The sequence below is a fragment of the Catharus ustulatus genome, chromosome W (genome assembly GCF_009819885.2).
Source record: "Catharus ustulatus isolate bCatUst1 chromosome W, bCatUst1.pri.v2, whole genome shotgun sequence".
NCBI lineage: Eukaryota > Metazoa > Chordata > Aves > Passeriformes > Turdidae > Catharus > Catharus ustulatus.
In genome coordinates, this window is record NC_046261.2 from 7,440,811 (window position 1) to 7,460,390 (window position 19,580).

General features: G+C 45.9%; 1 protein-coding gene across 4 annotated transcripts in view; it reads left to right on the forward strand.

Moving 5' to 3' along the window:
* The first annotated feature begins 1,860 nt into the window (after nucleotides 1-1,860).
* Nucleotides 1,861-19,580, forward strand: part of LOC117005064 (E3 SUMO-protein ligase PIAS2-like) — a 34,493-nt gene continuing 16,773 nt past the window's right edge. For 3 of the 4 annotated variants that reach the window (XM_033076303.1, XM_033076300.1, XM_033076301.1), the window contains exon 1: nucleotides 1,861-2,224. In XM_033076303.1, coding sequence (XP_032932194.1) covers nucleotides 2,201-2,224 — 24 coding nt within the window. In that variant the 5' untranslated portion in view covers nucleotides 1,861-2,200. The remainder of the gene's footprint in view (nucleotides 2,225-19,580) is intronic. The other variant, XR_004419759.1, reaches the window with a different exon arrangement.

A 19,580-nucleotide genomic window follows, 5' to 3' on the forward strand; every position in this document is an offset into this window, starting at 1 on the left:
AATTTGCTGCTGATGTGTCATATCTATTGGTTGATTAGGAAACTCTGGGTGTAGTGTACTCATATTTGTTCTGAGATACCTTATGGTTGTAGTTACTGCTTTGAATCCATTGGTCATGCACAAATTTTGGTTAATATGTGCAAATATATTTGGCATTTCAGACTTTTTTCTAGTATCTCTCTTCAGCATCTTCTTTGGGTTGGCTTGGTTGCTTGCCTGCTTGCCTCTGTTAGCTCAGTCTCCTTTTTTTTTTCCTTGCTATAAATTGCTTGGTTTAAGGGCCCAGTTGCCAAGGAAACTGAATATTGTGGCTAGGTAATTATTGTGAACCAAATAACATTCTCTGACTGCTTTGGAAACTAATATTTTTTGCAACACTTTGTTGTTTATTTTTCTGTGAATGTCTCAAAATTTCCCTTACAGTCAGAAGCTCATAATTCAGTTTTGAAGCTTACTGTCTAAAGGAATGAGAAGGAGGTGTCTTTACAAACACACTGTGGGCTTGATGGTAGATAAGGCCAGATATGGAGAGGTGAAAGAAGCAATGGGGGAACCATAAATTCCATAGGAATTCTGATGCAGAAACAAAGACTCTCTAATCAGTTAAAGTTAGAAAGTGGAATGATTATTACGATGCCTGGCACACAGGGGAGAAATCTCCCACAGGAATGTGCAAAGTACACAGGGCTCTTGCCTTCTTTTATCCACAAAAGTCTTACATATTCATATAATTACCCAATATGCCTATACATATGCATTACCTAACCTTGCCTAGCCCCACTTCATATTAAAATTAGCTCAAAGTCCTTTTATGCTTGCACAGTTCCTTCCTTCAAATTTGTCAGTGGGTGTTTGAAATGGGTCAGTGGTCTTGGTCTTGTAATGATGAAGTCAGGGAGTCTTTCTCACCTTCAAATTTTCATCTTTGTCTTGTTGCTAGGTTCTTGGGCCCTTTGGCCATAGTTCAAGCTCCCAACCTGGTTATGGCTGGTTTCAGGGCCCAGGTGCAGTTACAGTTCCTTCACTTTTGCAATATCCCAACTGCTCGTCTTGACACAACAAAGCCAAGCAAGTGATTTATTGTCTTAGCTCTACTGGCTCAGTCACTTTCTACATTGCTTCTACTATAATCATTGTATGTATAGCTTCTATCCCTCAGCTAAGCTCTTAACCCTTTGATTTTTGCTTCAATTCCACCAATTGACACAGACTGTTACTCACTCAAGACTGTGCTAAATCTCTGGATTTAGAGAAAAAGAACAGAGACAAGGAAAAAGAAAAAGAGGGGGTATACATTAGAAGGGGGTCTTAGTTATTAGGCATTTTGGGAAGTCTGTACCTCTCAAGTACCTCAGCCAATGGGAAAAGAGAGAGGGAAATGTGGTCGGGAAATTAGGGTAAAAAGGAAGCTGTGTCCTCTAACAATTTGAGAGAGCCGGTGGGAAATGCCCCAGGGTCTCTCCCTTTATTTGAATAAAGTTACAGGAGTCCTCTGTCTCCTTTTTAGACATAAACCTCTGACATAAACCTCTGGTGCTTGTGGATTAATTTTCCTGACAATTTGGTGACATTTTTGCTTTATTTTTTATTAATAAAAAGTGCTACATCATCATTATAACAGAAATGCTGTTGATTACATGGATAAAACTAAGAAAGCTGTGAAATGGTGCAAGCACAACCTTTCCATTCAATCCACTTAAAGCGCAAGCCTGGATTATTATTTTTTCTTTTTTTTCTTTTTTTTCTTTTTTTTTTTTTTTTTTTTAACAGCCGAGTATGTTCTCTGCGGTGTTAATCCTGTAGAGAGGGAGTGTGGCAGCCCCAAGGGGTGCGATCCTACCGGGATCATGTCTCTGGAGTGCTCAGCTTTCCTGACAGGCCTGGAGCTGCTGCCGGAGCTCGGCGGGGACGGAGGAGCTGCCTCTTCCCTATCACCTCGCCGGTTGGGGCCTGCTTGGAACCGCTATGGGCGTGGAGGGTCCTGGCCCGGTACCGGCGGGTGTTTCCGTACTAAACATGACGACTTTCTTCTCACGATTTCCCTCAGAGCGGGAGAGGCGGGCCGCCATAGAGGAGTGGAGCGCCCTCCCCCTCGTCGCCGGAGCTGCCCTCCTCCGTCACTTGCCGAGGGCGCGCACGGGGTGCACGATGGTGGCTGGTGGGGCCCGGCGGCGGCAGCAGCACCAGCAGCGGGTAGAAAATGTCGGATTTCGAGGAGCTGCGGGTGAGGAGGGAGAGAAACGGCTGCGGGAAAGACTCAGGCCAAGATTCCGACTGACCCCTTTTGCAGGGGGGGCGACCCTCGCCCACTCCTGTCCTACGGCCTTTTCTCACGGGGAGTCCTCGCCGCACCCTTTGATGCTTGCTGGGGCGGGGGGAAGCCGTCAGCGCCTCCCGCTGAGGCGGCAGGCTGCCCGCCAGGCCCTGCGGCTGCCTGCTCCTTCCCTAGAGAGCGATCAGGGCCACCCTGAAAAGCGGTCGGAGGGAGTCGGTGGCGTGCCCCGTGGCGCTGCTATCTCTCCCTGTCACTTTGCGGAGTGTGTGTATGTGTTGTGTGTGTGTGTGGCCGGGGCGGGGGAGTGGGGCGGTGTGGCGCTGCTCAGCGAGCCTGCTTTCCATCGCTGCTGTGTGGGTTGTGCTGTTGGTGGGATACATACGCACTCTTCTCCCCTGCCCTCTTCCCCCCCTCATCAATTTCGGCCCTTGCGTACGGGGAGCTGGCCCGGTGCTTGCATGGCGCCTGGCGAGGCTCGGCGCCCTCAGGAGAGGGCCCTTACTGCAAGCTGAAGGGAGAATGATGAATAACTACTGGGGTTTTTTATAAATGCTAATTTTTATTGAAACTTTGAAAATTCATTAACCACTTTCTAACCGGGAAAACTGTGCCTGTGAAGCTGAAACCCAGTATTTCTTTTCAGACCTATTTTATCTTCAGTTGAATATCTTTTATATTGCATTTATGGACTTTCCCCTAATATATTCACTATCTGTAAGTTTCTTTGTAAGAAGAACATTGTCCTTCTTACAGTATCCACACCTGCAGAAGTGCTGCTGAGGGAATACTACATAGACACTGAATCCCCCCGACCTAGACCATCCTACAGAATGAATAAAAGTTAGTTAAATAGGAACCACTCTGAGTTAGACTTTAGTGTTGAGAATGGTCTGATGCTTGAACTGTTGCAATTGCCATAGAATTTCCTATGCTAGGGCTTCTTCCAGCATTAACACTTCTTGGATCAAAGGGGCTGTAGTGTAGCTGAGGAGCTCAGTTATAAAAATCTCATGGAAAGAATTGAGTTTCTTTATTTGAGGACAACAGTGTTCAATCTTAATCTTAGAAAAAAATAAGACAACCCTTCTTAATCCTAAATTGAACATTTATATTTTTAAAAAAACTTTTTACGTATGTCTGCATGTTTTCTTGTTTAGCATCCTCACTTGTTTTCAGCTCTCATTCCAAGGTCTCTCAAAGGATGTAACTACATAGGTGGCTAAACCCCCAGTGTAAATAGCAGAGGTGGCTCTTCATTTATCTCCTCCAGGCTTGAGCTGGAGCTGTGATCTGCATTTTCCAAGGCACTATAATCGCTAATCTGGATATGCATAAGTATTGATAGACTCTATTTGGGATTGGGTACCTAAATACCTTTGGAATTATATATGCACCTGACTTGTTTGCCAGAAGTAATACAGGAAATATGGAGGGAAAAGGAATTTGATTTCAGGCCAACTATAGGACTGTACTTTTATCACTTAAAAGAATAGGTATCAGTAGTTTAAAAAAAGACTGAAACAATGTCTTTTGATGTACCCATCTTATTTGTTGACTGGAGTGCTTGTGAAATGAATTTGTTAGCTTGGAGCTTCTATACATGTTCAACATACATCTAATAATAATTCATGACCCGTTTTGGGAGAACTCTAGATATTTTTAGAAGAGAAGAGAATATAGTAGACTGCAGACTGCCTCATCCTCAAGGCTTTTACCGTGGTGGGTTCTCTTAAGAGGATATGTTTGAATGTGTCTGTTTGAATATCAGGCACTTGGTTTGTAGGTTTCAGGTTTTTTCAGACAAACAAATCTTCCTGCTTTTGTCCAAAGAACACTTCCCTTCCCCAATTGATTTTGTGACTTGACCTTTAGGTGTTCTTAAAATGCTACTTTAGTGTGCAGAATGTTTTTATGGCAATATTCTTTGCTACTCTCTTGTTGATTGCAATTTTCTGTAGTGTGATCTCTACCTTCCTTATAAAAGACCACTAGCACAATTTGGATAGTTGAATTTATTTTAGTAAATCATTAAGGACTGACTAAAGGAAGGAGGTCAGAGTTCTCTCTTAATTCCTGTTTTTGAGGGAAACATACAGGGATAACATTTTTCTATTCTTGGGGCAATGGATCATTTTAATATTTGTTAGTACCATCCCTGCCATCCTCTGGAGAGCTATGATCAAAGGGTTATAACTGAGAGACTGTAGTGAAAGGAAACTAGAAAGGCTGAGGGAGTTGGGTCTGTTCAGCCTTGAGAAGAGACAACTGAGAGGGAAACTGTTAAGATCTCATTGAGAGATGCTTCTACCTAAATTAAAGTGCAAACCAGACCATATACTGAAGTCAGTAGTATGGATTTTATTTAACAGTAAAAGTTGAGGTAGAGAGAAAGAAATAGCAAAGATAAGGGAGAAACAGACAGATCAAGCAGAAGATAGTCACCACCCATGTATCTGACAGTGTCCTGTTGGTCCTTCTTCGCCCTGGACTTCTCAGTGGTGGGGGTCTTGAGGTTGTTCAAAACTTTTCGTTATACATTTTTGCAAAGGGATTAATGCTCATTGGCTAATTGACTACACAGTTCTCTTATTCTATTGGTTAAATTATTCCCTCCCTTGTAATGCTAAGGGCAACAAGGCTGGTGAAGAGTCTAGAACATAAGTCTTATGAGGAGTGGCTGAGGGAGCTGGGGTTGTTTAACCTGGAGAAAAGGAGGCTCAGGGGAGACCTTATCACTCTCTACAACTACCTGAAAGGAGGTTATAGCCAGATGGGGGTTGTTTTTTTCTCCCAGGCAACCAGCAACAGAACAAGAAGACAGTCTTAAGCTGTACCAGGGGAGGTTTAGGCTGGACATTAGGAAAAGTTCTTCATGGAAAGAGTGATAGGGCATTGAAATGAGCTGCCCAGAGAAATGATGGTGGCACCATCCCTGGAGGTGTTTAAGAAAAGACTGGATGTGGCACTTTGTTCCATGGTCTAGTTGACAAGGTAGTGTTAGGCCACAGGTTGGACTTGATGATCTCAAAGGTCCTTTCCAACCTAGTTAATTCTGTAATTAGTCCTTTTGAGTCTGTGGGTTGTGGTCTACCCCCGCTGGAATTACCTTTTACCCAATCAGAGCTGATTTCAGAACAGTTGCTGAGTTGGCTTTCCTTGTGGATTCTGTGTGTTCGTTATCAGTGATAATTATCTCCCTTTTGCTTTGTTTACGTCACCCTATGCCTGAGACAACACTTTGATAATAGTACCACCCTTATTTTATCAAGATGGCTTGACTTGCAGTCCAAGTTCCAGGTATCCTTAGAGGCATATTGGAGGGAGGGAGTATGGATTGAGGGGGTTTCAGTGGTTGCAGTTGAGCAGTTGCTTCTTTTGGTAGTTGCAGTTGAGCAGTTGCTTCTTTTGGTAGTTGCAGATGAGCAGTTGCTTCTTTACACAGTTTTCCACAATGGGAGTCCTTCTGTGGTAACAGTGTTTGAGACAGGCAACTCTGATCTTTAAGTCCTTTACAGGACCTCATTAATGTGTATAAATATCTAAAGGGGGAATGACAAGAAGATGGACCAGGTTCTTCTCGGTAGTGCCAACCAATAGGACATGAGGCAATGGGCAGAACCTGATGCACAGGAACTTCCACCTGAATGTGAGGAAGAACTTCCTGTGCAGTGACTGTACATTGGAACAGGTTGCTCAGAGAGTGTATGGAGTCTCCCTCACTGGAGATATTCAAGAACTGTCTGGATACAATCCTGTGCAATGTGTTCTAGGATGATTCTGCTAGAACGGGGAAGTTGAACCAGATGACCTACTATGGTCCCTTCCAACCTGACCCATTCTGTGATTTCTATGTAAACAAAGAGACTCAAACTTGCTGCTACATCATGCCTTTTGGAAATATTCAGTTTTGTTAAAGGATTTGGAGGTAACTGTAACCACAGTCACTACTTTTTAAGATATTGGTAAAAATGTCCAGTATAAGGCTGACCCTTATAAATTGTCAGATTAACCCTTAATTAATTATCAGTATTTATTGAATTCTGTAGCTTACCAGTTTCTGGAATACTAGGGAGTTGCTGAGATGATGTAGTGAGCATAACTGTATTGATGCCTTTTCCTTGGTCCTAAAATTGAGAGGCAGACACAGTTAAGGGATAAAGGGTTTTTACCTTGGTATTTAATAAGGATCCTTATGGTGTAACACTTCATCAAGATGGAGCATGCTGAAATGCACACCCCTGATAGACTGCGTATACAATTTTATAGACCTTGCAAATTAGCATATCTAACAAAGATGCCCCAATTAGAGACTTAAATGAATAGTGTGATATTCCCCCATCCCGAAGAATTCCCCCCTGGATGGGCCAAATCTTAGTTTACAGGATGTATTCTAGAGAGGACCTTGGTTTCTCAAGATAGCGTAGGGCTTTCTGGTCTCCAACTGCGAGGCCTCTAGGATGTTTGGTCTTCTGGCCTAACAGAATACCAGGACTATGCTAAGTTATCCTATTTAAGGAATTACAAGTATGCATACTAAGAGCACTGAGGATACATAAAAGGTATATAAAAGGTATATAAAAGGTATATAAAAGGTATATAAAAGGTATATAAAAGAAAAGGCAAAAAATCATCATGGCATCAGTATCTATCTCTCATTTTTGAGATATACAGTAATTTCACAATTATAAGCCGCACCTGATTGTAAACCACACCTCCGGGTGTCGGCAACGTTTCGGTCTTTGTCCATATATAAGCCGCACTGGATTATAAGCCGCACTTTCGTTTGCTGCGAGGATCCGCGTGCAACTTTCAAAAAACTGCCAATTAGTAACAGAATCGCGAGGTTTATTGGCTCGGCTTAGGGCTGTGCGGGCTCGGCTCGGCGCTGCCCCTCGCGGCTCGGCACTGCTGCGGGGTCACTTCCCACTCGCGGCTCGGCTCGGGGCTGCTGGGGCCGCGACTAACATTTCCGGGTTGGCTCGGGGCGGCTGCAGCTCGCGACTGCCGTGGCACAGCTGTGGCTCGCGGCTCGCACTTCCAGGTTGGCTTGGGGTGGCCGAGGCTCGGGGCTCCTGCGGCTACCCACTCCTGCCCTCCCTGCGCGGCTCCTGCTGGCTGGGGCTGCCCCGCTCCCACCCGCTCCCCCCCCCCTCGCGACTCCTGCCGGCTGGGGCTGCCCTGCTCCCGCCCTCCCCACGCGGCTCCTACCAGCAGGGGCTGCCCTGCTCCTGCCCGCTTCCGCCCCCCCTCACGGCTCGCACTTCCGGGTCGGCAAATTTCTGAATATCGTTCATATATTGGCTGCTCCTGAGTACAGTAATTTCATGACTATAAGGCGCACTCTTTTGACTAAAATTTTGGTCCGAACCCGGAAGTGTGCCTTATAGTCTGGTGCGCCTTATATATGGACAAAGTTCGGAAATTTACCAACCTGGAAGCGCGAACCCGCAACAGTCCCAAGCCAAGTAGAGCCCGCCCGGCGGCGGCATCAGGGCAGCGTGGGGCCGGGGGAAAGCCAGTGGCGGCGGAACAGCCTGGGCGTGGGGGGAAAAAGCCCAACGGCGCAGCCCGGGCGGGGGGGGGAAAGCCGCCGGCATCGGGGCTGTGCCGGCACGGGGCGAGCCCACCAGCATCGGGGCTGCGCCAGCGCGGGGGGAAAAGCCCGGGGGGGCGTGGGACTCCCGGAGCATCAGGGCGGCATGGGGACGGAGGGAGCGGGCTGCTGCAGAAACTGCGAGCCGCGGCCACCCCGAACCAACCCAGAAGTGCGTGCCGCGGCCGCGCCACGGCAGCCCCGAGCCGCCGCAAGCCGCAACCGCCCCGAGCCCCGCCTCGCCAGCCGGCACCAGGGGCGGGCGGGAGTGCCAGGACCCGCACACAAAACGGGCGCTTGGGACTGTGTTTAAAGGCTACGCCAATCTGTGAAAAATGTTTGCAAATTGAGCACCTGCCACTAAACTCCACGATCGTGGGATTCCATTACTAATTAGTTACTTTGTTGAGCGCGGTATGGATCTTCGTGGCAAAAAAAAAGTGCACCTTATAGTCCGGTGAGCCTTATATAATGTACAAAGTTGCAAAATTTGCTGACTCCTGGAGGTGCGCCTTATAATCCGGTGTGCCTTATGGTCCTGAAATTACTGTATAAGCTGTGCTTCCGGGTTGGGACCAAAATTTTAGTCAAAAGAGTGTGGCTTATAATCGTGAAATTACTGTAATGTCCAGACCTGCTGATCACAGATGTGTTTTTATACATAGTTCATACCTTTATCCATAATCCTCACTCATGAGTAGCCTGATGAATGTCAAAGGGATTGTATAGGCAGAGGTGGATGTGGAACACAAGTCAGCAGCCTGGTGTGGAGGCCTGAGATGGCATGTGAGTGCATTTTTGAAGACAACTGACCCAGGAGTAGGAAACTACAGCTCCTTCTGAGAGCCGTCTGTGAGATTATTCCAGTTCCCAACAAATTCTGAACTCATAGAGATTTAACTTGAAGCTGTGGCTATCATCCCAGCAAAATGCTCCTCAAACTGAGGAGTAAGAAAGAAATGCACAGCCAGTGGAAGCAAGGACAGGTGACCTGGGGAGAGCATAGGGATATGGTTCAGAGAGGTAGGGATGGGGTCAGAAAAGACAAAGCAAATAGGGAATAGGACTTGGCAAGGAATGTGAGGAATAGCAAGAAGGGATTCTGTGTAAGTAGATAGGTCAGAAAAGAAAGGTCAAGAATAGTGTACCTGCCCTGATAAATGAGAAGGGTGAACTGGTGGCAACTGATATGAAGAAGGCTGAGGTACTCAATGAGTTCTTTGCCTTGGTCTTCATTGGCAGTCAGTCTTTCCACCTCTCTCAAATCCCTGATCCTCTGGGTGGGTGTGGGGGGAATGAAATCCCTCCCACTGTAAGTGAAATGCAAGTTTGGGACCACTTGATGATGCTGAATAGACACAAATCTATAGGGCCTGACGAGATGCATCCCAGGGTCCTGAGGAAACTAGCTGATGTTGTTGCCAAGCCACTCTCCATCTGTCATGGCACAAGCTAGCTTGTAGCTAGGCAATTAATTCAGCCATAGATAAGAAATTTAGTGAAATTAGCCTGGTCTAATAAACAGGCCCCTAGGTGAACAATGATAGGATATATTCAGACCCAAACAGAGATTTCACCCAGTGACATTTCATCCTAAGCTGCGGACACCTCACTGGTCAGAGAGCTGAGCAGTCTGAACTCCCACCAATCAGCTGTCATGAGCCAGGGAATTAAAACTCACTATTTAAGAAGGGTTGAGAAGAATAAAGAGGCTTTTGTCATATAGATCACTAAAGGGCCATGTCTCCAACCATGACCCCATTTAACGCTATATCCATCATATTTGAAAAATCATGGCAGTCAACTGAAGTCCCTGGTGACTGGAGAAAGGGAAACATAAGTCCCGATTTTGAGAAGGTGAGAAAGGAAGACCTGGGGAACTACAGACTGGTGAACCTCACCTCTGTGCCTGATAAAGTTATGGACAGATCCTCCTAGAAGATATGCTAAGGCATTTAAAAGACAATGTGATCCAAGGCAGCCAGAATGGCTTTACTAAGGGCAAATCATGCCTGACCAATCTGGTGGCCTTCTATGAGTGATGGCAATGGTTGACAAGGGAAGACTGAAAAATATCAACTATCTAGATTTCTGTAAGGCCTTTCATATGGTCCCACATGACATCCTTATCTCCAAATTGGAGAGACATGGATTTGAAGGATAGACTATTCCATGGATAAGTATTTGGCTGGATGGACTGTGCTGGTTTTAACACCATCTGGAAATTAAACTCCAAATAAGCCACACCCCTTCTGGTAAGGGAGGGACAAAAGCAGAGACTATGGGTTGAGATAACAATTTACTGAAAGCATAAAGTGATGGAATTAGACAGGCACAGTAACAATGGCAAGATTGATAGCAAAAGCATGCAAAAAGAGAAGGTTTTTTACCCACAAATAATGTTCATCACCAGGAAGAAAAACAAGATGGCAGGTGCACCCCATAGGTTGCATCCATGTGGCTTCTGCAGACAAAGGCAAGGTGGTGACAATTCTTGCATGCTACTCACGTGGCCATTGAAAATAAAGGCAAACTGGCAAGGGGGTCTTGTGGCTAGCATTTCCTGCACCCCCCTCCCCCAGCCCAAAACAATGAAAAAAACAATGACAAACAAAGCCCCTGAAAGCTAGGTCGTTTGAGTTGGGTTGCGCTGCCACTCTGCTGGTCTCAGTTCTGTGCAGATATCTGTGCTGTCATTTCTACCACCGTGCTGGAGGTTGGTCCCACAGGTTTCTGTGACCTTTTTCAACTTCTCCTCTGTGCTCTTTCTGGCTCAGTTGGGCTCCCTTCTGTTTGGATTGATGGACTTGGCTGGGCTGTGGTCACCCCTGCTGGTCCTTCCCCCACAGCAGCCTCTGCATTAGTGCTGTCAGTTGAGCACTACTGTCAGTTCACATTGTCACTGCTCTCCTTTCAGCACCAAGTCCTGTAGACATGTTCTGGAGAAAACAGCAGGAGGACCAGCAGTGACTGTGGGGGGCCAGGTCTGCAGAGGCTGATACTGACACCTTCCCATTGGAGATAGAGGGAGGCAAAATTGAGCACTTCCAATGGGATGCCCAGCTTTTCCTCCTGAAACCACACCCCCCAGTGATGTTGTGAGTGATATAGAATAACAAACTGGACATACCCACTGTAGTGGGTTGACACTGGCTGGCCAGATGCCAGGCACCCACTAAAGCCACTCCCCTCTGCAACTGAATAGGGGAGAGAAAATATAGCAAAGAGTTCATGGGTTGACATAAGGACCAGGAGAGATCACTCATCAAATACCATAATGGGCAAAACAGGTTCTAATTAGAGATATGAATTAAATTAGTTGCTAAAAAAATCAGATCAGAATAATGAGAAGTAAAATAAACCCTTAAAATCACCTTCCCCCCACTCCTACCTTCTTACCATCTCTACCTCCTCCCTCCAGCGGTGCATGGAGGGAGGGAATGAGGATTATGGTCAGTTCATCATCCCTTTTTACTCTCGTTGCTGTCTTGGTTTGAAAGACACCCAAAACACTGACAGAGTCAGAATGCAACCTGACACCCCGTCAGTCAGGGTGTTGGTAGCACTCCCATTAAATGGTGGCTGCAGTCCTCTTACAGTGACAGATGCGGTTCAGTTGAAGTAGTGGTCCTGTAGAAGGGTGCAGTTTTCCTTCAAAGGTCTAGTGATGATGTGGAAAGGTCTGGTTTTCCTTTGAAATCCAGTGGAAAAAGGCTACTCTGATGTTCCAAATCTCAGTTTTTTATCTAGGTAGGAAGGGCTTGGCTCTTCCCCCTGGTTGGAACATCTCCCAATGGGATGAAGTAATTTTATCAGTCATACAGTGGGACTCAATGGCCCATTAACAGCCAATATCTTCCTAGAGGAAGGATGGGTTGTGGAAAAGCTAAAGATGACTGTCCCACCTAGTTTCACCAGATGACCCATTAGCAGAGTATCTCCCACTGAGATAAGGATCACTGTCCTACCTGGGTTCAACAGATAATGATAGAATACATACTTTTGGTCACATCCTGTATTGCAAACTAAGACAATATGTTATTGCAGAGGTGCTACCACTATTTCTAATAGGCCCAGCCTTGACCAGTGGCATTTCCATTTTTGGAGCAACCAGGGATTGGCTCTGCTAGATATGGAGGAAACTTCTAGCAGCTTCTCTCAGAAGCCACCCCTGTAGCAACCCCCCCACTACCAAAACCAACCCATGTAAACCCAATACACCCACATAGCACTAAGTTCTGCCCCCTCTCTGCAACCAGGGTGTGGATGCAGCCAGAGTTGTGGTCAATGTCTCTATTTCCAGGTGGAGACCGGTGATGAGTGGTGTCCTATTACAATGGGGTTGTCCGAGGGTCATCAACAAACAGCCTTGTTTATTGTTCTGCGCCTCCTTTTAACAGAGGCTTCAAATTTCCCACACTTACACATGTGACTGGTTGAAGTCTTAACATTGCCCAGCTCCCTGGCCAATGATACATCTGCATTTAGGGCTGAATGAGATTGGTTGGGATCCTCTGAGTTTGAATCTAACTTATCATTGCCTCACCCAGGGATTTGTTTACTTGTAGGCTGGTTGAGTTTGGGAGGCAGCTTCAGACCAGCTGCACTGGGACAGTGCCCCTCAGGGCTCTGTCTTGGGACTGGTGTTCTTAAATATCTTTATCACTGACATCAATAGTTAGATTAAGTGCACCCTCAGCAAGTTTTCAGATGACACAAAGATGAAGGGTGAAGTTGACACAACAGAATGACGGGATGCCATTCAGAGGAACCTGGACAAACTTGGTAAGTGCACCCATGAGAACCTCATAAAGTTCAACAAGTTCAAGTACAAGAGGCTGCACCTGGGTTGAGGCAACCCCAGACATGAGTGTAGACTTGGAGATGAACTGAGAGCAGCCTTGCAGAGAAGGACTTGAGTTGATGCACACAGAGTGCATGAGATCTTTGAAACAATATAGATCCATAGTTTAGAAGATAACAGATTCAGGCTCATAGTGTGTATATAATCAAGTTTTGAAGTAATGTGTTAGTTTCATCTTTATGGGAGGAAAAAAGAAGCGCTTTATAGGCAAATGGATATGCCTGTGCCAAAACTAATTTGTGTGAAACTAGTGTTAAGTTTCATGGCCATTGTGGAAAAGAATTCATTTTAGTGAGAAAAGATGGAAGTGTGCTGATACATCTTCTGTAGAAGGAGAGATTACACAAAATTTACTGGAGAATTGGATTTATAAATGCTAGAAGTAAGTCACATGTAATTCCTATGTTCTTCCTAGATGTGTAGTCAATTTTTCAGAACAGTGAAAAATATTGTGGGACTTTAAAAGTTTGTTGTATCTAGAATAATTAAGAATTAATCATTGTGCTGAGAGACAGAAGTGGTATAGATGAAGAAGAGAATGTAGTTTTTGAAACTTAAAAAATGAGGCTGTAAGGGTCAAAATGGGTCTGCAAAAGGTCTGAAAGGGTCAAAAAATGAACGTGGTTGGCTTTTTGGGCTGCAAGCGCACATTGCTGAGTAATGTTGAGCTTGTACTAGTTTGGAGGATAGGTGTCTGCTAAGAAAGTCAGGAGACTCTCTTTGAAATGTAGAATGTAAACCCCCTCCCTCCAAATTATTATAATTTTGAAATCAAGCGGCTCTCAGGCAAAGATATGGGAATTAGGAATAACAGTTCTTTACTAGGGAAATTAAAATAGAAATACAGTACTACAAAGGAACAAATCCCAAACCCTGACAGAGTACAACCTGATACCCCGTCAGGCAGGGTGTTGGTAGCAGTTCCATTAAATGGTGGCTGCAGTCCTCTTATAGTGACAGATGTAGTTCAGTTGAAGCAGTGGTCCTGTAGAAGGTGCAGTTTCCCACCGGAGGTCCAGCGGTGATGATGAGGAGTCCCATTTCCCTCTGGAGTCCAGTGGAAAAAGGGGCTACCTTAGTGTCCCAAAACCTCTGTTTTATCTTGGTAAGAAATGTTGGGCTCTTCCCCCTGGCTGGAGCAACTTCCAATGGGATGAAGTAATTTTATCAGTCACACAGTGGGACTCAATGGGCCATTAGCAGAAAATGACTTGCTGGAGGAAGGATGGGTTGTGAAAAGATAAAGAACAATGCCCCATCGGGATTCAATGGATGGCCCATTAGCAGAATATCTCCCATGGAGATAAGGATCACTGCCCCCACCCTCAACAGATGGTGATAGAATAGATACCTTTTATCACATCCTGTATTGTAACCCCAGACGGAGCTACTTCTCCTCCTCCAACACCCCTAAGTCTTCTTCCTCTGAGCTGCTCTCAAACTATTTTCCACCCATTTTATACTTGTTCCTTTGATTGCCCTGACCCCAGGTACAGGACATTGCATTTGGCTTTGTTGATCTTCATGTGTTTTTCACAGGTCCACCCTGTTGAGATCCCTCTGGATTGCGTCCCTTCCCTCCAGCATGTCAGCTGCACCTCACAGCTTGGTGGTGTCAGCAAACTTGCTGAGGGTACCCTCAATCCCATTGTCCATGTTTTCAACAAAGATGTTGTTTTGGTTTGGAGGACAGGTTTCTGCTCAGAAAGGCAGTAGCCTCTCTTTGAAATGGAGAATGTAAACCCCCTCCCTCCAAATTATAATTTTGAAATCGAGGGGCTCTCAGGCAAAGATATGGGAATTAGGAATAACAGTTCTTTATTAAGAAAATTAAAATAAAAATACAGTACTACAAGGAACAAACCCGAAACACTGACAAAGTCAGAATACAACCTAACACACTGTCAGTCAGGGTGTTGGTAGCAGTCCCATTAAGTGGTGACTACAGTCCTCTTGCAGTGACAGATGTGGTTCAGTTGAAGCAGCGATCCTGTAGAAGGGTGCAGTTTCCCTCCAAAGGTCCAGTGATGATGTGAAGAAGTCTGGTTTTCCTTTGAAATCCAGTGGAGAAAGGGCTCACTTGGAATCCCAAAATCTCAGTTTTTATCTTGGTAGGAAAGGCTTGGCTCTTCTCCCTGGCTGGAGCATCTCCCAATGGGATGATGTAATTTTATCAGTCATACAGTGGGACTCAATGGGCCATTAGCAGAAGATACCTCCCTGGAGGAAGGATGGGTTGTGAAAAGATAAAGAACACTGCCCCACCTGGTTTCAATGGATGGCCCATTAGCAGAGTATCTCCCACGGAGATAAGGATTACTGTCCCACCTGGTCTCCACAGATGGTGATAGAATAGATACTTTTGGTCACATCCTGTATTGCAACCTAAGACAGATGTTAAACAGCATCAGTCCCAATACTGACCCCTGAGGAAAGTGACTTGTCACCAGTCTCCACCTAGACATTGAGCCATTGACCACAACTCTTTGAGTGTGACCATCCAGCCAATTCCTTCTCCATCGAGGATCCATCTATCAAATCCATGTCTCTGTAGTTTATAGACAAGGATGTTGTGTGGAACAGTGTCAAATGCTTTTCACAAGTCCAAGTTCTCTTTCCTTATTCACCAACACTATAATTCTGTTGTAGAAGGTCACCCGATCTTTCAGGCACAATTTGCAGATCAGACTAGCTGCATTTTCATACGTGTGGTGGTTGCTGCTTTAAAAGGAACGTAGAATCAGCTTTAGGGAGAAAATGTTGCGAAAACCAATTGTTCAATTACTTTCAGTAAAACTCCAACTATGGCTCAGGGCCCGTTGTTCAGACATCAGTAAGGGCCTCTTGTTCAGGCCTTAGTACTTCAGACAGTGATCATTACCCCGTACTGGGCACTGGTGAGGCTTCACCTCAAATTCTGTATTTTGGGCTCCTCATGCCAAGAAAGACATTAAGGAGCTGGAGTCTGTCCAGGGAAGGGCAACAGAACTGGTGAAGGGTCTGGAGCACTGTGTTGTTTTTGCACGGCCTGATTTTTGGTAGCGGGGAGGGGGGGCACAGAGGTGGCTTCTGTGAGAAGCTGTTAGAAGCTTCCACCATATCTGGCAGACCCAGTGGCTGATGGCCATGAAGATGGACATGCTGCTGGCCAAGGCTGGGCCAATTAGAAATGGTGGTAATGCCTCTGTGATAACATATTTAAGAAGAAAATCAAAACAAAGTGGGGGCACGGTTTTAATTCCAGCTAGAGAAGAGGAGGAGGTGAGAACATGTGAGGGAAAACAACAGACATTAAGGTCAGTGAAGAAAGAAGGAGGGGGAGGAGGTGCTCCAGGTGCTGGAACTGAGATTCCTCTGTAGGCTGTGGTGATGACCATGGTAAAGCAGGCTGTCCCCCTGCAGCCCATGGAGGTCCATGGGGGATGCAGAAATCCACCCACAGCCCATGGGGGAGGTGCTCATGCTGGAGTGGGTGGATGCCTGGGAGGAGGCTGTGATCCTGTAGCAGACCCGTGGAGAGAGGGTTCCTGCTCCCATGCTGGAGCAGCCTGTCCTTGGAGGACTGCATCCCATGGAACAGTGACCCACTCTACAGCAGTTTTGGGAGGACTGCCCATGGGAAGGACTCATGTTGCAGCAGTTTTGTCAGGACTGCTGCTTGTGAGATTGGAGCCACGCTGGAGAAGTTCACAGAAAAATATGTCCTGTGGGAGGGACTCCACAGTCTCACAGGGGAACAACTTCTCTCCCTGAGCAGCAGAAGAAAACCTCGGGTGATGAACTGACCAAAACCCCCACAACCCTGTCTCCCTGAGGTGTCAGTGGGAAGGAGGGAGAGGTTGAGGGGAAAAAAAGGTGTTTTTAAGGGCTTATTTTACTTCCCATTATCCTCCTCTGAATTTTTTAGTAATAAATTCACTTTGTACCTCTAAGTTGAGCCTGTTTTTGCCCTTGGAGTGTTTTCTCCTGGTCCTTAACTCATGAACCCTTAGTTAAATTTTCTCTCCTCTGCCCAGCTGTGGCAGGGGAGGGTGAATGAGCAGCTTTTGTGTGTGCCTGGCATTTAGCCAGTGTCAAACCATGAGAAGCACAAGTCTGATGAGGAGCAGCTGAGGGAGCTGGAGGTGTTTCATCTGGAGAAAAGGAGGCTCTGGGGAGACCTTTTTGCTTTCTAAAACTATCTGAAAGGAGGTTGCAGTGAGGTGGGATCAGTCTCCTGAGTAAGAGGATGAGAGGAAATGGCCTCAAAGTTGCACCAGGGGAGCTTTACATTGGATACTAGGAAAAAATTATTAACTTAAAGAGTTGTCAAGCACTGGAACAGGCTCCCTAGGGCATTGGTGGAGTCACTATTTGTCTTGGCTTAAGACAATTTAAGAGATGGACACTCCAAAATGAGTTACCTCCCCTTTTAGTTTTAACCCCTTCCTTTCCACCAAAATAGGAGAGATTAATACCAGTAGATATAAGTGGAAAAATAACAGTTTACTAAAAATTAAACAGCAACAGGCAAAAAATATCAGTAAGTAATGAGTAGATACAATGTTGCTAAATCTTGAGGACTCCCAGCAACAAAGTTAAACTGAAATGGTAGAGAAACCTCTTCCCCAAGATGGCACCCTCTATAGACAACCATGTGGTCTAGGAGTCAAAGGGAAAATGGTGGACAAACCCTCCCCCCAGATAACCAACAGGGGAGAAGGACAAAACAAAAAGAAAACCTGGAGTCCAAAACCAGCCAAATGCCTCTCTTATCTTTCTGGCGATGGCAATTCTGTTGACAAAGGTGGCTTGAGCTCAGTCAGCAGCTGGAACTTGTGGAGGGATTTTGCCTTCTCCTCGACAGAAGCAGCAGGCAGCCAACTGGGGTGACCTTATGGAGCAGGGCTGTTCCGTTTTTCTCAGCATGGTTCTGCTGTAGACAGGTATTTGTGGAATTTGCCTTGAAGCAGTTTAGGATTGTGAAATGCAGCTTCTTGGAGACCTGCCTGAAGCAACCCCCTCAGGGAAAACCAAAAGAAAAAAAAGGGGAGCTTCTGCCTTTCACTGCCTCAAGGGAAAGAGCAAGAGCCCTTCTGCCTAAGCAATCCCAGCCTTAAAAAGGGACCAGCACTCCCCAGCCCTGTGGTTCCATTTCCAGCTGCTGAGTCTGAAAGAGAGAGTAACAATTTTGGACACAGATAGCTATGGAATACAATAACATTTTGGGTAACCCAGGACACCATCCCTGGAGGGATTTAAAAGATGTGTAGATGTGGCACTTGGGGACACAATTTAAAGTTGGACTTGGCAGTGCTGGGTGAACGGTTGGACTCAATGATCTTAAAGGTATTTTCTAACCTAAATGATTCCATGGTTCTAAGTTCAGTTTTCATCTGATTCAATTCCCTGGGCTACCCTACTGTCAAAACAAATTTCCAAGGTGAGAATAGGGACCAAGCAACCAGGAGAAGTGTGGACGTTTTTTGGTAGCTGACTGTATGGTTGTAAGAGCTTGTTCACAGAAATGAAATGATGTGCCTATGCTAAGTTCCTCTTTTGTAGTAATGGGGAAAGAAGATTGTTTCCTTTTGCATAGTGAACTTTTTTTTAATGAGAGTCTTTCTGTTTATGGACTTCATAGTTCAATCCTCAAAGTCTCCCACAACTGTGATAACCAACTGAATAGTATTATTTCCTTTGAAGAGATCTTTGTGACCCACCATACCAGAATGTTATATGAAAAGGACAGAAGGTTTTCTGCAAAGTTTGAAGAATCAGTTTTGTTGGTTAAGCAGTTGGATAATATAATATAATATAATATAATATAATATAATATAATATAACCTTTAAAAACTGTCCACCTTACTGTGCCATCCTTTTAGGAATGAAACCTGATGTGCCTTTCTCTGTTCATGCATGCCTTTAACATGCCGTCCAAAATAAAAGAAGTATTAAAATAAACTATGCAGAACTTAAGAAATAAAATAAGGAAGTGCTTAAAATGTGTTGGAAGACAGACCATAATACTAATTCATCAGGATTTTTGTATTTTTGCTCATTTCATGAAGTGAGACACATACTTTGTGTTAGAACTTGTGTTTCTGCCTGCGAATTTGAGACCCATTTAACCTATTTAATGCATGGATTGCATGAAGGTTTTGTTGTTGCTATTGTTTGAGTGTGGAAACAAGTCTTTGAAATTATAATACAACCAAACTCAATCTTCGTCCTGGATGCTTTGTTTTTAACTATACAGTAATTTCATGATTACAAGCTGCACCTGATTATAAGCCACACCTCCGGGGTGTCGGCAACATTTCGCTCTTCCTCCATATATAAACTGCACCAGATTATTAACCGCACTTTGTTTGCAACGAGGATCCGTGTGCAACTTTCACAAAGTTGCCAATTAGTAACAGAATTGCGGGATCACGGGGTTTACTGGCTCGACTCGGGGCCGGGCAGACTCGGCCTGCTTGGGGCTGACGATGGGGCCGGGTGGCCCAGCTTGGCGCTGCCACTGGGCGAGGCCACTCGGGGCCAGCTGGGCGGCGCTACTGCCGCCACCGGGCTCACTCACCCCTGCTCACCGCCTGCACCGCCGCCGCCACATTTGCTTGCCCTGGCCCGGCTCTGCCGGGCTCCCCTGCGCCGCCGGGCTTCCCCGCGCTGTCAGGCGACCCCGCGCTACTGGGCTTCCCTCTGCGACCAGGCAGTCCCATGCTGCTGGCCCTGGCTCTGCTGGGCTTCCCCCTGCTGCCGGGCTTCCCCCTGCTGCTGAGCTTCCCTCTGCTGCCGGGCTTCCCCCTGCTGCTGAGCTTCTCCCTGCTGCCAAGCTTCCCCTGCGCCGCCAGGCTCCCCCACTC